The sequence below is a fragment of the Dermacentor albipictus genome, chromosome 1 (genome assembly GCF_038994185.2).
Source record: "Dermacentor albipictus isolate Rhodes 1998 colony chromosome 1, USDA_Dalb.pri_finalv2, whole genome shotgun sequence".
In the NCBI taxonomy this organism is placed as follows: domain Eukaryota; kingdom Metazoa; phylum Arthropoda; class Arachnida; order Ixodida; family Ixodidae; genus Dermacentor; species Dermacentor albipictus.
Window position 1 is genome coordinate 246,535,993 of NC_091821.1, and position 19,082 is coordinate 246,555,074.

At 43.5% G+C, this 19,082-nt stretch overlaps 1 protein-coding gene across 2 annotated transcripts in view; it reads left to right on the forward strand.

Annotated features, from left to right (window-relative positions):
• mspo (M-spondin) overlaps nt 1–4,818 on the forward strand; it is a 27,568-nt gene extending 22,750 nt beyond the window's left edge. For both annotated transcript variants that reach the window (XM_065439757.1, XM_065439758.1), the window contains exon 4: nt 2,014–4,818. In XM_065439757.1, the coding sequence (XP_065295829.1) occupies nt 2,014–2,219 (206 nt within the window). In that variant the 3' untranslated portion in view covers nt 2,220–4,818. The remainder of the gene's footprint in view (nt 1–2,013) is intronic.
• The last annotated feature ends 14,264 nt before the right edge of the window (nt 4,819–19,082 follow it).

A 19,082-nucleotide genomic window follows, 5' to 3' on the forward strand; every position in this document is an offset into this window, starting at 1 on the left:
GTGTGTGTGTGTGTGTGTGTGTGTGTGTGTGTGTGTGTGTGTGTGTGTGTGTGTGTGTGTGTGTGTGTGTGTGTGTGTGTGTGTGTGTGTGTGTGTGTGTGTGTGTGTGTGTGTGTGTGTGTGTGTGTGTGTGTGTGTGTGTGTGTGTGTGTGTGTGTGTGTGTGTGTGTGTGTGTGTGTGTGTGTGTGTGTGTGTGTGTGTGTGTGTGTGTGTGTGTGTGTGTGTGTGTGTGTGTGTGTGTGTGTGTGTGTGTGTGTGTGTGTGTGTGTGTGTGTGTGTGTGTGTGTGTGTGTGTGTGTGTGTGTGTGTGTGTGTGTGTGTGTGTGTGTGTGTGTGTGTGTGTGTGTGTGTGTGTGTGTGTGTGTGTGTGTGTGTGTGTGTGTGTGTGTGTGTGTGTGTGTGTGTGTGTGTGTGTGTGTGTGTGTGTGTGTGTGTGTGTGTGTGTGTGTGTGTGTGTGTGTGTGTGTGTGTGTGTGTGTGTGTGTGTGTGTGTGTGTGTGTGTGTGTGTGTGTGTGTGTGTGTGTGTGTGTGTGTGTGTGTGTGTGTGTGTGTGTGTGTGTGTGTGTGTGTGTGTGTGTGTGTGTGTGTGTGTGTGTGTGTGTGTGTGTGTGTGTGTGTGTGTGTGTGTGTGTGTGTGTGTGTGTGTGTGTGTGTGTGTGTGTGTGTGTGTGTGTGTGTGTGTGTGTGTGTGTGTGTAAACACGCATAGACAGAAGAACAGTGCTATAGTTATAATCCAGTGGTACGACAATAAAAGTGTTATGGTGGAGTCCAACACGCACAGCGCAACACTATTCAGATAGAGTAGTCGTTATGACGGAAATTAAAAACCAGGAAGTTCAGACGAATGGTTTTAAATCAATCGCTTGTTGTTACATGACTTTTGGGAACTACGCGAAGAACAGGACTACACAAGTTCGAGCGCAGATTATCAATAGGCATTTAGTCGAAATACATATATTTATATACAAATATAAGGTGCGCAAACGTTAAAAACTGGACCCCAATGGTAACGTCAAACAAAGCACATCAACGTTACGCGGTGAAAAGAAGCTACGCACTATTCATAAATATCGAACGAATTATCCGTCGAAGAAGTCCAACTCCTTGCCAAGTAGAATAATAGCCGGCGCTATAACGCACGTGGGGCACCTCATGTGAATAGCGTATGACTCGAACATGTTTCGTGTTTTGTTTTTTTTTCTATATCTTTGTACTTCCCGATTATATTGCACTAGTCAAAACGGGTTGCACAAACGCACGACGCTACGTTGGTGGCAAGATTGCTCACCCCGGTCATGAGCTCCTGCTCGTGCAGATACAAATATTTAACTATAACTTCTGAGTTCTTTAAATGTACTGGGAAGTATATTTCCCATCGAAGCAGCCGCCGAGATGCGAGCGGCCTGGCGCACCCGTTTTGCCCAGATGTCCCGCGCTTGTTTAGCCCGCCGCTCTTTCTTCTCGCACGCAGATTTCTGCAAACGTCCCGTTCGCGCCCAGCTCTCCGGAAACACTCACTAGTCCACTGTAGCTATACTTAGTAGCGCCAGACAAAGTCGGGCAGAATTGGGCCGAAGTCCGCTCGTCGGGTTCATGTAAACAGTAGCGGGTCGAGCCGGGCAAGGGTCGGTGTGGGTTGGGTCAGCCCACAGTAAGGATGAATGGTTCACTGGATCAGCTTGAAAAAGTGCGTGTGAACGGAGCTTATATCCTCTCCAGTTGCTTCGTTCTCTCGCCTCGTGTGCTAGCCGCTTCTGGCTATCACGTGCTCTCCCGTGATCGCCGCGGATGCCACTCCTTCCACCCTGCCGCCTTCCCTGCCGGTATCACTCCTTTGCATCACTTATTGCGACAAACGTGACCGTCACTAAGACAAGTCGATAATTTTTTATGGGAACAAACACAGGTTATCCACGGGTAAAAAGGAAAATGAATATGTCTGCATGGCTGAAGCGTCACGTGGTCATGAGTGTGTGTATGCAGAGCGGACCGCATGTGGGGCTGCGCAGGCTATTCGTCGTGCCAGGTGTCGGCCTGGTCGGCGTGGTCGGCCTGCAGCCAGACCTGCGGCCTGGGCCAGTCGCGGCGCCATCGGCGAATCCTGCGCTACCCGACCAGAGGCGCCGCTCCCTGCCCGCCGCTGCACGAGCTGCGCTGGTGCGGCAGCGCCAGGACCTGTAGGAAGCCGAACACCTACTTCCGGTGGAACCGCTGAGCCCCGGCCATGCATTATGGTGCACGGCGCTTCGGCGGCGACCGACAGGCTGGCTCCAGGCAGCGTTGCGTATACCCTCTGGTCGGGCTCACCGCGGGAGGCTGTGATACCCAATCGTCTTCGCTCCTCGTCTCAGGGTTGCTGGATGAGTTACTTGTCCAGCACGTTCGCCACTTCGGGACTGTCCGAAGCGAAACGATGTCTAATCGCACGCCTCGTCGCCACACAAAGAGCTGGCAAGTAGGTGTAGTAAAACGAAATTTTGGAACAGCCTCAGCTAGCGGTCGGCAATTCATAGCATGCCCCGGAGACCATTTGTCTGGAAGCGTTGGCCCCCCGCCAGAGCAGAGGCGATTTTCACACGTTCCGAAGAAACGCGACTGGATCGCGCGTGCGCATTTGCCGGTTTAAATAGATTTGGAATGTTTGGTAGTAAAATCGCAGCTCCGGAACTCTATTAGGGAAACGAGCTCCGTTCCCATCATATCTGAGTAACGTCAGAACAAGATTAATTTCAGTTCTACGTTGCGTATACAAACAACCATCCGGTTTATCTTTAACGCTTTGTTCCCGTTGCAGCGTAATCGTGAACAGCGAACATATTAAACGCATTCTGAATGAAACAAGTACAGCTCTCTCTTACTGTGACATCATCTATGAAGGCCGAAACTCCAATTGAAAACCATGCTTTGCGAAAATGATGATAGCTCTAGGCATCGTCCAGCGAAATTTAGGGACGGTCGGTTTGGCCTTCTGGTGCGACCTCGCAGCTAAAGGGAGTATATGCGGGCCTTCTGTAGGAAGTACTGACACATTCGGCATAGACACGCCTGCATTGCCGTCTCTCTGTTATCCCCTGTCCTTTTCTCATAATTCACAAGTGCGCTTCTTTGCATTGCGCATTTACCGCCATCAACGGCGGCACGGGTCGCGGTTCAGTTCTGGCTGCACATGTTGGCTCTTGTCTCCTGGGCATCAATTGAGCCACGTTTACATTTTCCAGGTCATATAAGAAAATCAAATCGTGCTCGTGCGCACCGATTGCAAAAGTTATTATGCCGCCAATAATTTGACAGTCTGCCCCGCAGGAAATCTAGCTTTAGAATTAAGGATTATGATTTACATTTACGGTTCTTTTTTCAGAACCAAAATAAACAGAAGTCGCTTCGCATTTCGTGAAGTCGTCACCTTTCTTTTTCCCGTATCTCATACCGTGCGCGTTCACATAAAGGCAGGATAAGTGCTTACATATTTCAGCATCGCAAAAGAATAACAAATAAGCGGTGCGCTTTCGGACGACCACAGCATCGCGCGTGTGCACACGATCAAACGTTGTTTCGACACAGCGTGTGCACTTCGCCACATAGCACACTGGTGCATAGTGAAGCCAGCTTGCCGCCGACGTCCAGTCCTTACTGATGCGGACATTTCTCGGACAACGCAAAATAGCCGCCTGTGGACTTGGGAGCTATATAATTCACTACACCCACGCATGTAACTACATTTAACGATCACCCCTCCCCCCTCTCCAAACCCGACCCTTCTTTTTTCTTTTTCCTTCACAGAACACTAGTAAACACCGAATCGCAGGCAGTTAACGTCCTCCTCCGCTAGGCGTCTGCCATGATCGCATTAATAAATAGCATTGAGTACACATCTTTGCTTATCCTAATAATTTAAGCGACGTTTCTGTTAGCAAGTAGTACAAACAAAGCAAGCAGTGAGGTTGCTTTCTTTGCAAACACTTGCACCCGTTTTTGATACTGTGCGGAGTTTGGAAGCCGCCTAGGAAATTATATTCGGTGAAATTAAAGGGTTGAAAGACAAGCAAAAGCTTGTCTGAGAAACTGAGAACAAAATGCGGTGGCGTAATATCTTATTCTTTTGAATCCCAACGAAGAAAAAGAAGGCTGGGCCACTTAAGAGAAAAAAGTTATTGCCTTATGTTCCGATAAAATGGGAATCACAATTAAGAGTTCTCAGTTTGAGCGCGTGCGTCGGTTGGAAAACAGGTTTCAGATAAATATAGGACAATAAATGCTAAGCTAAGCTAAACAAGTAATCTTAACTGGTGCAGATAATTTGAAAGATACTAGGTTCTTTATTCGAGAGGATCTTTCGGTAGCTACACGACAAGCGAGCAGAAGGTTGATCGAATTCGCTAAACAACGATATCCAACTCTCAAACTCACCGGTTAACTTTCGCATCGGTAATAGCACCTACGCCTATGGCTGTTCTTCAAATACTTTAGTCCAATCTGCTAGGTAGCTAACCGGTGATGAACGCCGTCCTAAAATCCAGCGACCATCAACTTGTGTGGTTTTGTCTTTAGGTATTTGATACTGTCGGTATCAATCGTGCACATAAAAACGGTGGTAGTGTGATACTTGCCTTCAAAAAAAGAAGAAGGAAAAACGTCGGTAAGGTCCTTACTTGTTGACACTAACTTTATACTTGAAGTAGTCTGGGTCGCCTGTTCCACCTTATCTGGGAAGTTATTGATAAGCGCATGCTATCGCGCACCTAATTCCGACCGTGTTTTGTTTTTCGTTTTGTGTGTGTGTGTGTGCAGGAGCTTAATAAAGGTATTACCAGTGCTCTGAGTCGCTTTCCTACTGACAAAGTTCATGTATGTGGGCGTGTTAATTATCCAGGCATTGACTGGTCCCACTTCTACATGCAGCGCATAAAATGACTTCATCGACGTTTGTTTAGACTTCAATCTTACCCAGATAGTCTTCGAGCCCACTCGCAGCTATATTTTGGATACTCGCAAATATATTGGATCTTATTCTGACCATAGTCCCGCATACCATAAGTCGTCTTGCAAATTGAGGGTTTTAGTGGCCATAAGGTGCTGCAGTTTTCAATTAATGTTCCAATAAAATTTGCGGGTATTCAACTTAAAGCAATCGGAGATTATAACAGAGCAAATTACGGTGAAATGAACAGAGAACTAGAAGTCTTTTTGCATTGAAACATTCTTTACCTCATTTTCCTGTCGGTGTGTCGAAGAAAACTGGGTCTTGTTTAAGAATATTATAGCTCTACTGACAGATAAGTACGGGTCACTAATAACAATAGCTAATGATAAATCGGTTCAATAAATAACTTAGATTACTCAGAAATAAAAGAAGAAACGCTAGTATGCTTCTGCTAAGCGACTATCCAGCCCTTCCTCGTGGTGTCTAAAATAAAGAGTATCTTAAATCCCACTGTTTTGCTGTGGCTGCAGCCTAAGAGAAACATTTACACTCTTACATACTACCCCTAAAAAAATTTTGGCAATCTGTTTGTTAAGACCACGGCAATATTATTATTACATTGCTATGATCTTCATTATGTTCCTGCTTCTGCATCAGTGTGCGCGTCAACATTCAACTCATTTTAATGTGTTAGCATTCTTCGGGTACTTAATGCACTTTCCGGGGGCTATGTATATATAAGTTTATATCTATGTATGTTTGCACCTAATCGTTTTCCCGCCTTCCTAGATCACTGGGTAGTCCGTGGTCAAATCGTTAGCGCATCGGGTTGTTGTGCTGAGGTAACTGGGTTCGAACTAAACCACCAGACCAACTTGGGTCACTGAGTATATGCTAATGTGCACATGCGTACCGCTCTTCATTAACGAACCTCTTTCACGCCGACATGAGTCACCGTAGACGCGTGACTGGGCAGGCACCGCTGTTCGAAGAAACTCTTTGACGCCGACTTGGAGCAGCGGGTATGTGCCACTCAGTCTGTGCATGTCTTCAATGAGCCTCTTTGATGCCAATTTGGGTCACTGCAGTGACGTCATTAGAGTGCCTCGATGTCCTCCTCTCTTGGTGGTGGAGGAGGACATCGAGGTACCCTAGGGGTCGTCATGAGAAAGTAGCGACACACCAACAAGGAGCAGAATTAGACCGCAAGGAGTTAAGAAAAGATGCACAAGGTGTAAGTATAGAGACGGTAAAATTTGTTAAACATGCTGGGTGGTTGCATAGCAGAAAAAACGGCTGGAAATTCAAACGTAGCTGAGTGACGAAGCTATTAGCGTAATGTATACGCATTGACCTAAACGCATCTACGAGGTTTGGAGCACACCCCTGTTATTGGTAATTATGTGTGGGAGGGATGCATCATTATGACTGCGTCAACGAAAGGAGGAGGCATACTAATTAGGCAAGGCATAAAGTGGCAAAGGGTAAAAGAGACATGTAAGGAACGTTTATGGATTAGCGGCACACGAAAAAAAAAAGAAGAAAAGACGTGGCTTGGAGTAGCTTACCTATGGACAGGTAGTGATAACAGAGATAAATATTTAAAAAATGAATGATTGCATTAAAAGCGATATTAATGAGTTCAGGAAATTGGGCCAGGTGGTATTAGCAGGAGATATGAATGCCAACATGGAGGATTTAGACGGATACACTATATATGCACTGAAAGATAAGCAGGGTAATATCAGCAGCAATTTCGAGGATATAGTAAAAGCAGTGGAAGAATTCTATACTGACCTGTACCAGAGCAGTCACGATACTTCCATTCGAAGTAGTAATGAACAGGTTACAGAGGCTCCTTCTATAACTAGTGATGAAGTTAGAAGGGGCTTGCAAGACATGAAACGGGGAAGAGCGGCAGAAGAAGATGGAATAACAGTCGATTTAATCAAAGTTGGAGGATACATCATGCTTGAAAAGCTGTCGGCCCTTTATACGAACTGTCTCACGACTATAAGGGTCCCAGAGAACTGGAAGAATGCCAACATTATACTAATTCACAAAAAGGGTGACGTTAAAGAATTGAATAATTATAGGCCCATTAGCTTACTTTCAGTATTGTGTAAAATATTCGCCAAGATAGTTTCCAGTAGAATAGGAGCAACACTGGAATTCAGCCAATCAAGGGAACAGGCTGAAGCCTCAGGAAGGGATACATTACAATGGATCACATCCATGTCATCAATCAGGTAACCGTGAAATCCGCAGAGTACAATCAGCCTCTCTACATAGCTTTCATAGATTACGAAAAGGCATTTGATTCAGTAGAGATACCAGCAGTAAAGAGGCAATACGTAATCACGGTGTGCAGGGGGCTTATGTAAATATCTTGAAAAACATCTACAGGGATTCCACAGCTACCTTAATTATCCACAAAAAAAGTAGGAAGATATCTATAAGGAAAGGGGTCAGACAATTAAGGAGACACAATCTCTCCAATGCTTTTATGCTTGGAAGTATTCAAACTAAAAAACTGGGAAGGCTTAAGAGCAAAAATCAACGGCGAATATTTCAGCAACCTTCGGTTTACAGATGACATTGTCCTTTCAGCAACACTGGGGGCATGTTACAACAAATTACTGAGGACCTTAACAGTGAGAGTGTAAAAATGGGCTTGAAGATTAATATGTAGAAAACAAATGATAATGATCAATAGTCTGGCAAGGGAACAAGACTTCAGGATCACGAGTCAGCCTCTAGAGTATGTGAAAGAGTATGCTTACCTATAGGTCAATTAATCACAGGGAACCCTGATCATGAGAAGGAAATTTGCAGAATAAAAATGGGTTGGAGCGCACACGGCAGACATTGTCACATCCTGTCTGGAAGCTTACCATTATCATGAAAAAGAAAGGTGTACAATCAGTGCATTCTACCGGTGATTACATATCTGGCAGAAACTTGGAGACTGACAAAGAAGCTTGAGAACAAGTTAAGGACCGCGCAAAAAGTGTGGAATGAAGAACGTTAGGCGTAACGTTGAGACAGCAAGAGAGCGGTGTGGATCAGAGAGCAAACGAGGATGGCCGATATTAAGATTTAAAAAATGGAGCTCGGCAGGTTATGTAATGCGTAGGTTAGATAACCGGTGGACCATTAGGGTTACAGAATGGGTGCCAAGAGAAGGGAAGCGCAGTGGAGGACGGCAGAAGACTAAATGGGATGATGAAATCAACAAATTCCCAGGCGCTAGTTGGAATCGGTTACCCTTCGTGGTTGCTTAGTGGCTGTGGTGTTGGAATACTTAGCACGAGATCGCATGATCGAATTCCGAACACGGCGGCTGCATTTCGATGGAGGCGAAACGCGAAAACATTTTTGGCACGCAAAACCACATAATTTAATTTTATTTAATTTTATTTAATTTTTAGTTGGAATTGGTTGGCGCAGGACAGGGGTAATTGGAGATCGCAAGGAGAGGTCTTTGTCCCGTAGTGGACATAAAACAGGCTGGTGATGATGATGATGACTCAATACAACGGTTCTTTATAATGCTGGATTTGTGCGATAAACAGAACCTTATAGTAGTTAAAAGGGAGAATAAGTGTCGGGACAGGTAATGTGGAAATGCTGAAACAGGCAGTCATATATCGACTAGGCCTTAATATCACAAAAGGTCTACGAACGAGTAGACGAAATGACGATACTTGAACATGGAAAAGATAGCTTGGGTAGTTATCATACACATTTAACCTTAAAATTTTGGAGAGTTAATAATGCAGTGTCCAAACCAATATCAGCAGAATGCTTTAAAATGAATGAAAAGCAAAAAAAAAAAACAGAGATCGCAAGAAAATTCACGCATGATTACGATACTCCCTAATGCGAAATTTGAGCGCAGCTCTATACGTGTTTTCATTTCGCGATATATTGTCTGGCACGGACAATCTGTCTCGTGTGGCACCTTGCAAACGGAGCAAATTGCGGCGCGACTGCTTCGCTAATCGGGAGATCGCGAAAGATATATCGCTGGGTGACGCGTGGGCGCGAATCACAGCAGCTGCCGCAAACAGACATGCGCTAATGCAGCGCTTTGTTTCCATCTCTAGTATTGTTGGACGCGCTGGCCGCATGTCATCAGTGAACAGACGACGCGCGCTACTCTGGCGCCATCGTCGTCGCAGAGCGGCACGACGCTTCTCTTCTAACTTTCGCCATACCCTCCTCCTCCACTTTCCTTCTTGCGCTCTCTTCGCTTTTAATCCCTCACTGCGCTCCGCGTTCACGCTTTCATCGTTCTGCTCGTTCGCTCGGTTACGCCGAGGCACGACGACGGTCAACGCAGGAACGGGCGCTTAAGAGCTGGGCTCTGAAAACATACAGAAGAAAATGGAAGTGCTTAATTCCTACAACAGCCTGCGAATATAAGGACCTGGTAGACGTTATGCAGCAGGAGATAAGACAGACATGGCAAAAAGAAAGAAATGTTGGAGTGGAAAGAGGAAATCAAGCAAGTGGGGGAACAAGGAAATAAAGCAAGCTGTAGAAGAGCGTAATCAGGCGTCAAGGGATCATAGAGAAGCCAAAGAGTTGGGATCCCACAAAGAAGAGGTGCTCCTTAGATGAAACAAGTACTGACAAGACAAAAGGGTGGCGAGTGAGCTCGCACAAGAGAAAATTAAATGCACAAGTGAATGTTGGGTACATACCATTCACAAAAGAGACAACGGCGCACCAAAAAGATTCTTGAACCATGTAAGAGCACTCGGAGCTCTAACTAAAAATTTGCAAGCGGCTATAAAGGATGAAGACGGTAACATCTTCGAAGGAAATGATTCACTGCGGTACATCAGAAACACTAAGTATAACTTCGGCAAGAAATAAAGCATAGTTCCGACTCAAACCGATACAGCAACAACAAAGAAGTCTGGGAGATCAAAATTTAGCGTAGAAAATGTTTACTGGAAAAAAACAGAAGAAAACGTCCCTAATAACACGACCGCAGGACATGATGAAATACCAGTGCAGAGAATCAAACACATCGGTCCAAAGAGCAAGGCACTGCCAACTAATTCCATAGAGCAAGTGATTAAAACGAAGAAAATTCCGGTTGGATGCCGTGAATACAGTATGAACCTCATCTACAAAGGCAAAGGTTACAAGGATAAGACAAGCTTGTACAGGCCAGTTACAGTAATGTCGGTGAGATATAGAATGACAATGCAAGCCATAAAATTAGAACTGTCGAAGTGGCTGCAGAAAAATGATATACTGGAATGGGTTCAGACCAAGCAGACGTTTAGAGGATTAAATGTTTGTACTAACTCGGTGCATAGAGACTTTATTAACTCAGAATAGACCTTTATGAATAGCGTTTCTAGACATTAAGGGAGCCTACAACAAGGTAGAAGGGGAATTGTTATGGGATATTTTCAAGCACGAAGACATAGATGATTTTGTGGAGCTGCTGAGGGAGGAAATGGTATGGGAAGGCCGGAAATGCAATGAAGTGGTGGAAATTCACCAAGAACTGAAGCAAAGATGTTCTCTGTCTCCATTGTTGTTCACGGAAAGACGACTGGAAACAGTGAAATAGGGTTTGATTTATCTTCCATTTGTAATCAGCAAGGGTGCAAAGGATGTTCCTGGACAGACTAATGTGTGCGGACGACATGGTGCTACTACATCAGACAATGCAAGAAATTTACTAAGACTTGCGAATATGTGTGGCAATGCAGCGACAAATCTAGGCCTTAAGTTTGGCACATAGAAATCGGAAATTATGATCTTTAACGAAGATGCGAGTAATCACGTGGTATCAATTCAACAGCAAGTCATGCTCATAGTTTAGCAATACATCTGTGTATACATAAACGAACGAAAGACCTTCTCAAGCATCCACCAAGATAACCTAAGAATGAATAGGAAGTGAAGTGCAGCAATAATGAAACATGGGGCTACAATAAATATGAGTGGTGTGGCATCTGGAAATGGGTAATGATGCCAGCGCTCACGTTAACGAATGCCATTCTGTGCTTAAAATCTAATATCTAGTCAGGGTTGGAGGTTAACCAATGATCGGTAGGCCGGTTGGCTTTGGGAGCCCACGGTGAAACCACAAATGAGGCAGTGCAGGGTGACATGGGTTGGGCCTCTTTTGAAGTGAGAGAAGCGCAGAGCAAAATAAGTTTTGAAGAAAGGCTCAGGAACATGGATCAACATAATTGGGCGTCTAAAGTGCACAAGTATATGTATCTCAAAAGCGTGAACACAGAATGGAGAAAGCAATCAAGAAAGTTATCAACCAAGTACAGGGTAACCGAAAGGGCAAATAGAAAACCAGGAATCATCAAAAAGAAAGGGAGAGAAACAGAGACAGTGAATTGGATACAAAGACTAGAAACGAAAAATACCATGGATATTCACAAGAATGGAAGGAAAGAATTTAGAAAGGAGAGCCTGTACGATAACACGAAGGGCAGTGCCTTGCTATCTGAGGCTCAAGCTGGTTGACTAAGAACGATAACATACCGCTGCGAATATTTGCAACAAGATCAGGCATGTGTATGCTGCAGAAAAAATCCGGAGACCACTCAGCACATCCTAATGGAATGCAAAGGTATTCACCTAGTGAGACCCGTACGTAACGTACACCTTCCAGAAGCGCTTGGGTTTAAAGTCAACGGAAGCATCAGCCGGTCAGCAGTCGAGATAAGCAAGAGACGTTTAGAGTAATGGTAGGAAAAAGGCAGGGAAGAGGTTGATACAACTGGATCAGTTACAAACATAGGTAGTGGTACAAGGTAGATAGAGAAGTTTTGAGGAAGAGAAAAAAAATATTAAGATGTATACAAAAAAGAAGCTAGAATGAAAATCATGTATATATATACCTGATTAACTCAAGCAGGCTAGGTGACTATTTGTCACCGCCCTGTTTCAAAGGGGATGCCAATAAATCATTATTAGCCTACATAGTTACTGTATATTTAACCACTCTAACACTGCCTAGTGTTCTTGTGGCCAAAGAAGCAAGATGCTTATGGCTGAGTCAGCGTCTACGCACACATTTGAACAACGCCGCCAACTTTCCCGTGCTCTTTTCACATCGTTTGGTGCGGCTTGGCCAAGTAGTATGCTTGGTTTGACTATTCTACTGGTACACATTCCAGAGTTGAGGAGTAGTTACTCCACAGTTGGAATGATTAGGGAATTGTTCCACACTTTCAAACACCTGGAATGGAATGATGGCACCATGCAGTCTGTCTGGCAGATGGAATGAGAACGGAATGGAAGCCCAAGATTTCAGAATGAAGTTGGAATGGAATAGGCACATAGTACCGGAGTTAAACATTGATTTTAAGCGAGACTACAGAACCGGTCAATTCACCTATCAGACTTGGTCAATTCATGACATTTCTCAATTTACACTCAATAAGGCTGTTTCGGATGTACTTATAGCGTGACTACCTCTGCCATGGTAATGTTAAACAACATATACGTGCACATTCTAGGTACACTTCTGATGAACCGGAAGCTTTTCTTCGTTACAATGTTGAACTGCATTTAAACACAGCAACTTTTAGAGTTAACACCTCCGAGTTTTGATAAGGAGTTAACTCCTTAGTTTTAGTGAATTTCTTAATTTAGGTGATAAGTTGCAAAACATTATTAGACTTTGGAAGAGCATGCTTGACCTGCGACAAAGGGATGCAGTCCAAAAACAGCCCCGTCGCAAACGGTTGCACCATTCGCGAGTCCACGGTGCTTTGGAAAACTCGCCATAATTTTTTTGCACACTGTCACGATAACAGGGGGTCAGGGAGCTGCGCTGAAAAATTGCCTCCATTAATCTGCCAGTAAATGTGGAAGAAAAAAGGCAGCAGACTACAGCGATTAATTCGGTTCTGAACTCGTTTGCCGAGATAGCAGCATTCTTCTTGAAAACCACAATCTAAATTTTGCTAGCCCGCTTTTTCCTCAAATAACTGCGCTGACAGAGTGAAAGGATATCTTATACTTTACTCAAATGATCAATAATTAGAGAAATTACAAAAAAAACAACGCTTTGATCGAGGAGATAAGAGGCCACAAAGTGTGTTGGTTCCTGTACGAAAAAAATGTACGTTATATATTTGTTACAAATACTTAGCCCAGATTTCAAAAAAAAGAAAGAAATATATATGTATATAATATATATACACACAAGACATTAGATTTTGCAAATATTGTAAACAAACCCATTTAAGTTTCTTTGAAAGGAAGTCCCGATTTCGAGGAGGTTTTTGATGTTGCATGTGTGTGTGTGCGTAGATGTATTCACCTACATTTTACTCTGCAAGAGAGGGGTACAAGACACAGACCGCAATGCAGTGCCGCAAAAGTTGTTTTCAGTACGGTTTGAGTCACAGCTCAAGTCTCCTTTTTGACTTGGACCGACCCTCCAAAACAACTTGTATACTTCAAGGCAGAATGCGTAGAAACAGATGAGAAATAGACAAACCTGTTAAAGGCGTAAATGCAGCGTTCAGTGTCTTGAATGGGAGCGGTTCTTTAATTACAGCTAGCTAGTACGTTCCAGATGGGCCCGCCTCTTCCTGCTTTCTGCGTGCACATCTACTGCAGAAATAAATTTACATTTACCGAGTGATTTGGTCCTATGAGACTACTTAGCATGCAAAAATAGATATAACGCTGGCAAAAGGTGGCCTCAGAGAGCATCTGATGAGATACATTGCCTCTGCCAGGCCGCGAGGCAAGTGACGATTTGTACAAGTACCAGGAGTGTAAACAACTTTCATTACTTAGTATACCTGAAGAAAATTCAAGGGCATTCTGCCCCGAGAAGGTAGATGACAAGCGGAGCTGTAAACATTGTGGCAAGAAAACTTTTGGTAAAGATTTTATAGCATCACTCATTATAGGCCAAAAGGTTTCATTTTCCCGGGGGCGGGGCGCCCAGCTTTCTGACCCCCCCCCCCGTGTATAATATATATATATATATATATATATATATATATATATATATATATATATATATATATATATATATGTATATATATATATATATATATATATATATATATATATATATATATGTATATATATATATATATATATATATATATGTATATATATATATATGTATATATATATATGTATATATATATATATATGTATATATATATATATATGTATATATATATATATGTATATATATATATATATATATATATATATATATATATATATATATATATATATATATATATAAAAACCTTTTTTAGCAGTTGCACTTGAGGAAATTTTGTGTGACCTCGAAGAATTGTTTACTTCACCAAATGACGGCCTTATATGAATATTTACAAGACCTCATAGTCTCATAGACCCGACCTCATAGACCCGATGTCCTCTCGCACCACCTAGAATCTGGCGTCCCTCGGTTGTATAATCTTCCATCGTGTACTTCGCTATCACTAATACTGCTTCGCCTTTCTGCCGAAACTTCAGCCTCTCTCTCTCTCTTTTTTTTTACTGTGAGTCCGAGTATAAGCACTGCTGCGCATGACTACTATTGATTCTGATTTCTAGTGAATCCGTCTTGGCCTCACTTCGGTTAAGTGAATTATATATATTCATGACCTCTGCAATCAAGTTGCTATGTTTGCATCCCTAATAAATGTTGTAAATTATTAGAAGAGCTTCTTTTTTTCTTGAGTTGTCAGCATTGCTCACTGGAATGAGAAGCAATAATGAGACACATAATTCACGCGCATTTCACACACCATTGCTAAAAGACTCTGCTGAAGGGGCACTGAAGTCTGCAGGTTTTTTAGAACGCAGCGGCGCCCGTTGCTGCGTTGAGCGTCGGCGACCCTCAGCGCAACCGAGCTCAGCGGGGGATGAAAGACGACAATAGCGAAGAGAGCGCCAGGAGGATAGCGGAGGAGGGGGGTATGGCGAAAGCATGAGAAGAAAAGCGCAGTGCCACGGATGACAGGCTCTGCGACGACGACCACTAAGAGATGGTGCCAAAGTAGCACACCGTCGTCTGTTCACCGATGATGCTGTCGATACAGCATGCAGCTTTATTGCCTCATTTATATTATATAATTCTTTTTTCTTGATTGAATGACAGTCTACTGCACCGTTTTGAATTTTCCTCGCTTCAATTTAGGCAACAAAATTAGAGATTTTTAAATTCACTATCTGAACACATAAGCAAAGTCTGCCCGACCCTTGGACAATTCCCGTGAGTGGGTATGCGCGAAACTCAAGGGCATCATCATCATCATCATCATCACCATCACCACTACCACCACCACTACCACCAACCACCACCACCACCACCATCACGGCATGTGGCAAGAACGTCCACCGATACCATAGGTATGTTCGATTCGCCTGCACCATTGTGAACCAGTTCATGGCGGTTCACAAGAAGTTGAGATATTGTGCAGCGAGACTTCTGCGGTGCAGGTGCAGAGCGACACTCGAAACGAATGTCAAGGTGCAGATGCGGTGCAGGCGTTATGTTTTGTCCGACTAATGTGCACGGAGTGCATAACTTTGAGAGCTCTTGAACTGCTGGCATGATCGACCTCCGAGTCCTTAATACACCCACGCTTGCGTAGACACGGCAGACACGCTATCAGGGTTGTAACGGCGCTTGTGCATGCGTGCTGTGGCATCTGCTGGACTGCTGCTTAGCACGTGGACGTCTGCACCAAGTCGGCACCGACCGCAGAGAAGGTGCAGACAAATCGTGAACCAACCCTGCACTTTTTGAAACGAACGGCATGGTTCAGAAGGCGTCACTGCTGCACCGCTGAAACGAATGGCAAGGTGCAGCACCTAGTGAACTGGTTCATGTGGTACATGCAAATCGAACAAAGTGCTGCATGAGTGGTCTGTCTGCGACGGCTGTTGTGAATCATGCCCATGCGTCACCCACGCGCTGCCTCTCACGATTAGCGAGGCAGTGGCACCACACTTCGTTCCTACTGCAATGTACAGCACGTGACAGTGTCCACACTAGTCATGCTACTGACAGCGTTTTCTGCCTAATATAAACTGTGTACCTATATAATCATAATAAAAAATATTCACACGCAAAATGAAAACATGTAGAACTGCAGTAAAATTTCGCATTAGGGATTATCGTAATCGTCGGTGAATTTTTCAGTGTCAAAAAAGCATGCAATTTGAAGTGAGCTGAAGCTACAGCAACATATTCATTCTCTAGGCATATGTTATCCATACCATTAGACATAATTCCTAGTTGGCTACCTCTTTCTCAATAAAAAATAAAGCTTGTCCTGTGCATATATTTAAATATTTAGTGTCTGTGCATGGTGTTTACATTGGAAATGTTAAAATGTTGAAGTTAGTAAATATGGATGTGGTAACCGCTGCTGGTGGTTCTAATGCACTTGTCCTATTGTCAGGATTTGCAGAAATGAAGTGAAAGTATGAAATAATGGCTGTGCACGTCCGCGCCAACAATGATGCAGTAAGCTTTCAGCCACAACAAAATTTTAAGTGGAAAGGTAGAGGCAATTCAAAAGGCACCTCAAGTGATGTGGGTGACAGAACTCTCGTAATGACACTGAAAAGGGGGTGGGACTAGACTTTGGCATCACCAGGTGGGAGACCCATATTTCATTCTGGCGCTTTTTCTGCCTTACCAAACGTCTTATCGTTGTAAGAGTGGTGTTTTTGGTGTTGTAGAACGGTAATTTGCTGATGCAGAAGAAATCATTTTTCACTTTAGTGTCCCTTTAAGTACATATTAAATGTAGCCAGTAAAACAAATTGCGCAAGCACAAGCCAAGGCCTGTGTCCATATTTACAAACTGCCCTCTCCCGCCAGTTTTACATTTGCCAATGGCTAATGCCTGAGCATGCAAGGATGAGCACCTCGAAGCACATCAATGTATTTACCTGTAACCAGGAAGAGAGATCCTTCAGGAGGCATTGACTGAGCACCCAATGACCGTCAAGGAAAATTAACGCTTATTTAGGAAGCCAGGCCTGTTTCACTCACGCAGCAAGGCCATTACAATATTTTGACCATTACAATATTTGTTTCTTAAACCCTCTGTAGAGACCCACTGAAAACCAAGTTTGTCAGACCTTTAACTGTTTGTTACACAGCAGTGGAAGATAATCTAAAGCACATGGAATAGACTGTGGACATACAAGTGGACTGTCTGCCTTTCTGGATCCTTCTGTCAGTAGCAGGAGATTGAAGGCATTGGTGTCATAAGTTCGCCCCAGGCCAAAAACAGACGACAGACACGCAGCTTGCTAGTCATACAGTGTTAAGAGCCACCTCAGCACAGTACAGCGAGATCATATATAACCATCCCAAGTCACACATCCAGTCAAGCTAATCAATCCTCTGTTCTCCCCCTTTTGCCATACATGGTATCACCATCCCGCATTCAACAAAATATAAGTAAACTTCTTTCACGTTTCTTCAAAAGAATATTTCTGCCATGAATATTCTCATCATCAACATCAGAGTAAAATACTTGTGACGACTTGCACAGTGCACTTCTTTGTGCAATGTCCTTAAGTGCCTACTTGTACTGTGGAACGTTTCCCAACAATTTACTACCATGTTTCCAACATGCATTAGCCAACAGGAACAACATGATCTGTCAACAGCAACAATGTTGTGCAATGCGAGCCTTTGGCAACAAAAAAAATTGACTCGCCATCCCTACCCTGCGAAAGTGGATAGCCAGCGAAGCTGTTATAAAACCACTCAAATGCCATTGATGGGGATATGAAATCTTTTATTGTTCTGCCTATGCCTTAGCACGATACCGTTGTAGAGCATTAAGATTTTGCGCTCTTCGACACTCATCATATTCACGCTGCTCTTCGGGAGTCTTAGCCTTGCGTGGTCTATCCATAGCGGTCTTGCAATGAACTGAACGAGTTGCTAGGCAGGTCTCCCTTTTATATATGAAGTTTGGTGATGTCACTCACGGATTCATATGCTGCTGTTGCCCCTTTCCCACCAGAGCAGCTTAAGCAACCGTAATATTTACCAGGAAATACAAGTGGGGAGAAGAAATGTGCCTCGCATTGTTCACAGGCACCTTATCATCCATCATGCGGTTTTGACGCTTGTTTTGTGCTTTTCTTTATTGAAATGAATACTGAGCTGTGTGTTGTATGCCTGATTCTAAAGGAGATATGCACTTTTTTTTTTTCAGTGCAATATTTTTTTTTGTCGACGGACACGAAAAATCACGACCAACTAGAGGCTAACAGCTTTGCTGTAAAACGACCAACAAAGTCTTGGCGACAGCAAGTGCACACTTTCTTCTGCTTGCATTTTTCTTGCATGCAATTACTGCGGCGTATACTGTGCACCTAGTTTTGAATTGTACGGCACTCCAACACATTTTCTACTTTTTTCCTTGACAATTCCCCTTCCATTCAGCCACTTACAGCACACTTCAGCAAGAAATGCCTAACCACAACAGGTGACTACAAAAACTTCGAGAACGAGAACTGCATTCTGCCTTAAAAATTTTTTTGTGCGCAAACAAACAGGGATGAAGAATAGGGGCAACACAAGGAGGCGCTCGTCCTTGTGTTGCCCCTATTCTTCATCCCTGTTTGTTTGCACACAAAAAAAAATGTTTAAGATGAATCTGTTCCAACTAGGCCGACTCGCAGTTATGCATTCTGCCTTTAAAAGATGTAGCCTGTCCTTCTAGTGTCTCTCCCTGCTGAAGTACCTCCACCGGCTTGTGTTGCACATTATCCTCTGCCATTAGCAACGACCACTTCTTGTTTGACAAAGTTAATTGGCAATGCCCCTTTCCCTATACAGCATGCACACATATATCCCAAACATACTAAGCCTACAGTAAATACACAAATAAATAAATAAATAAATAAATAATACAAGGCTAACCAGACAGGCATCCCTTATGCACATGCATTAACTGAACCTCGTACCGTTGTGCCAATAAAAACAGTATTACACAAATGTACACAAACGTCATTTTGTTAAAGTAAATGAGGAGCAAACAGAGCAGTCAGTGCACATCTCTGTATAGCAACGCATGACATGGAAAGGTAAAAAAAAATTTGTCGTGCTTGCACCCAGAACCTGACTTAGGCGTGCTCAAGGAT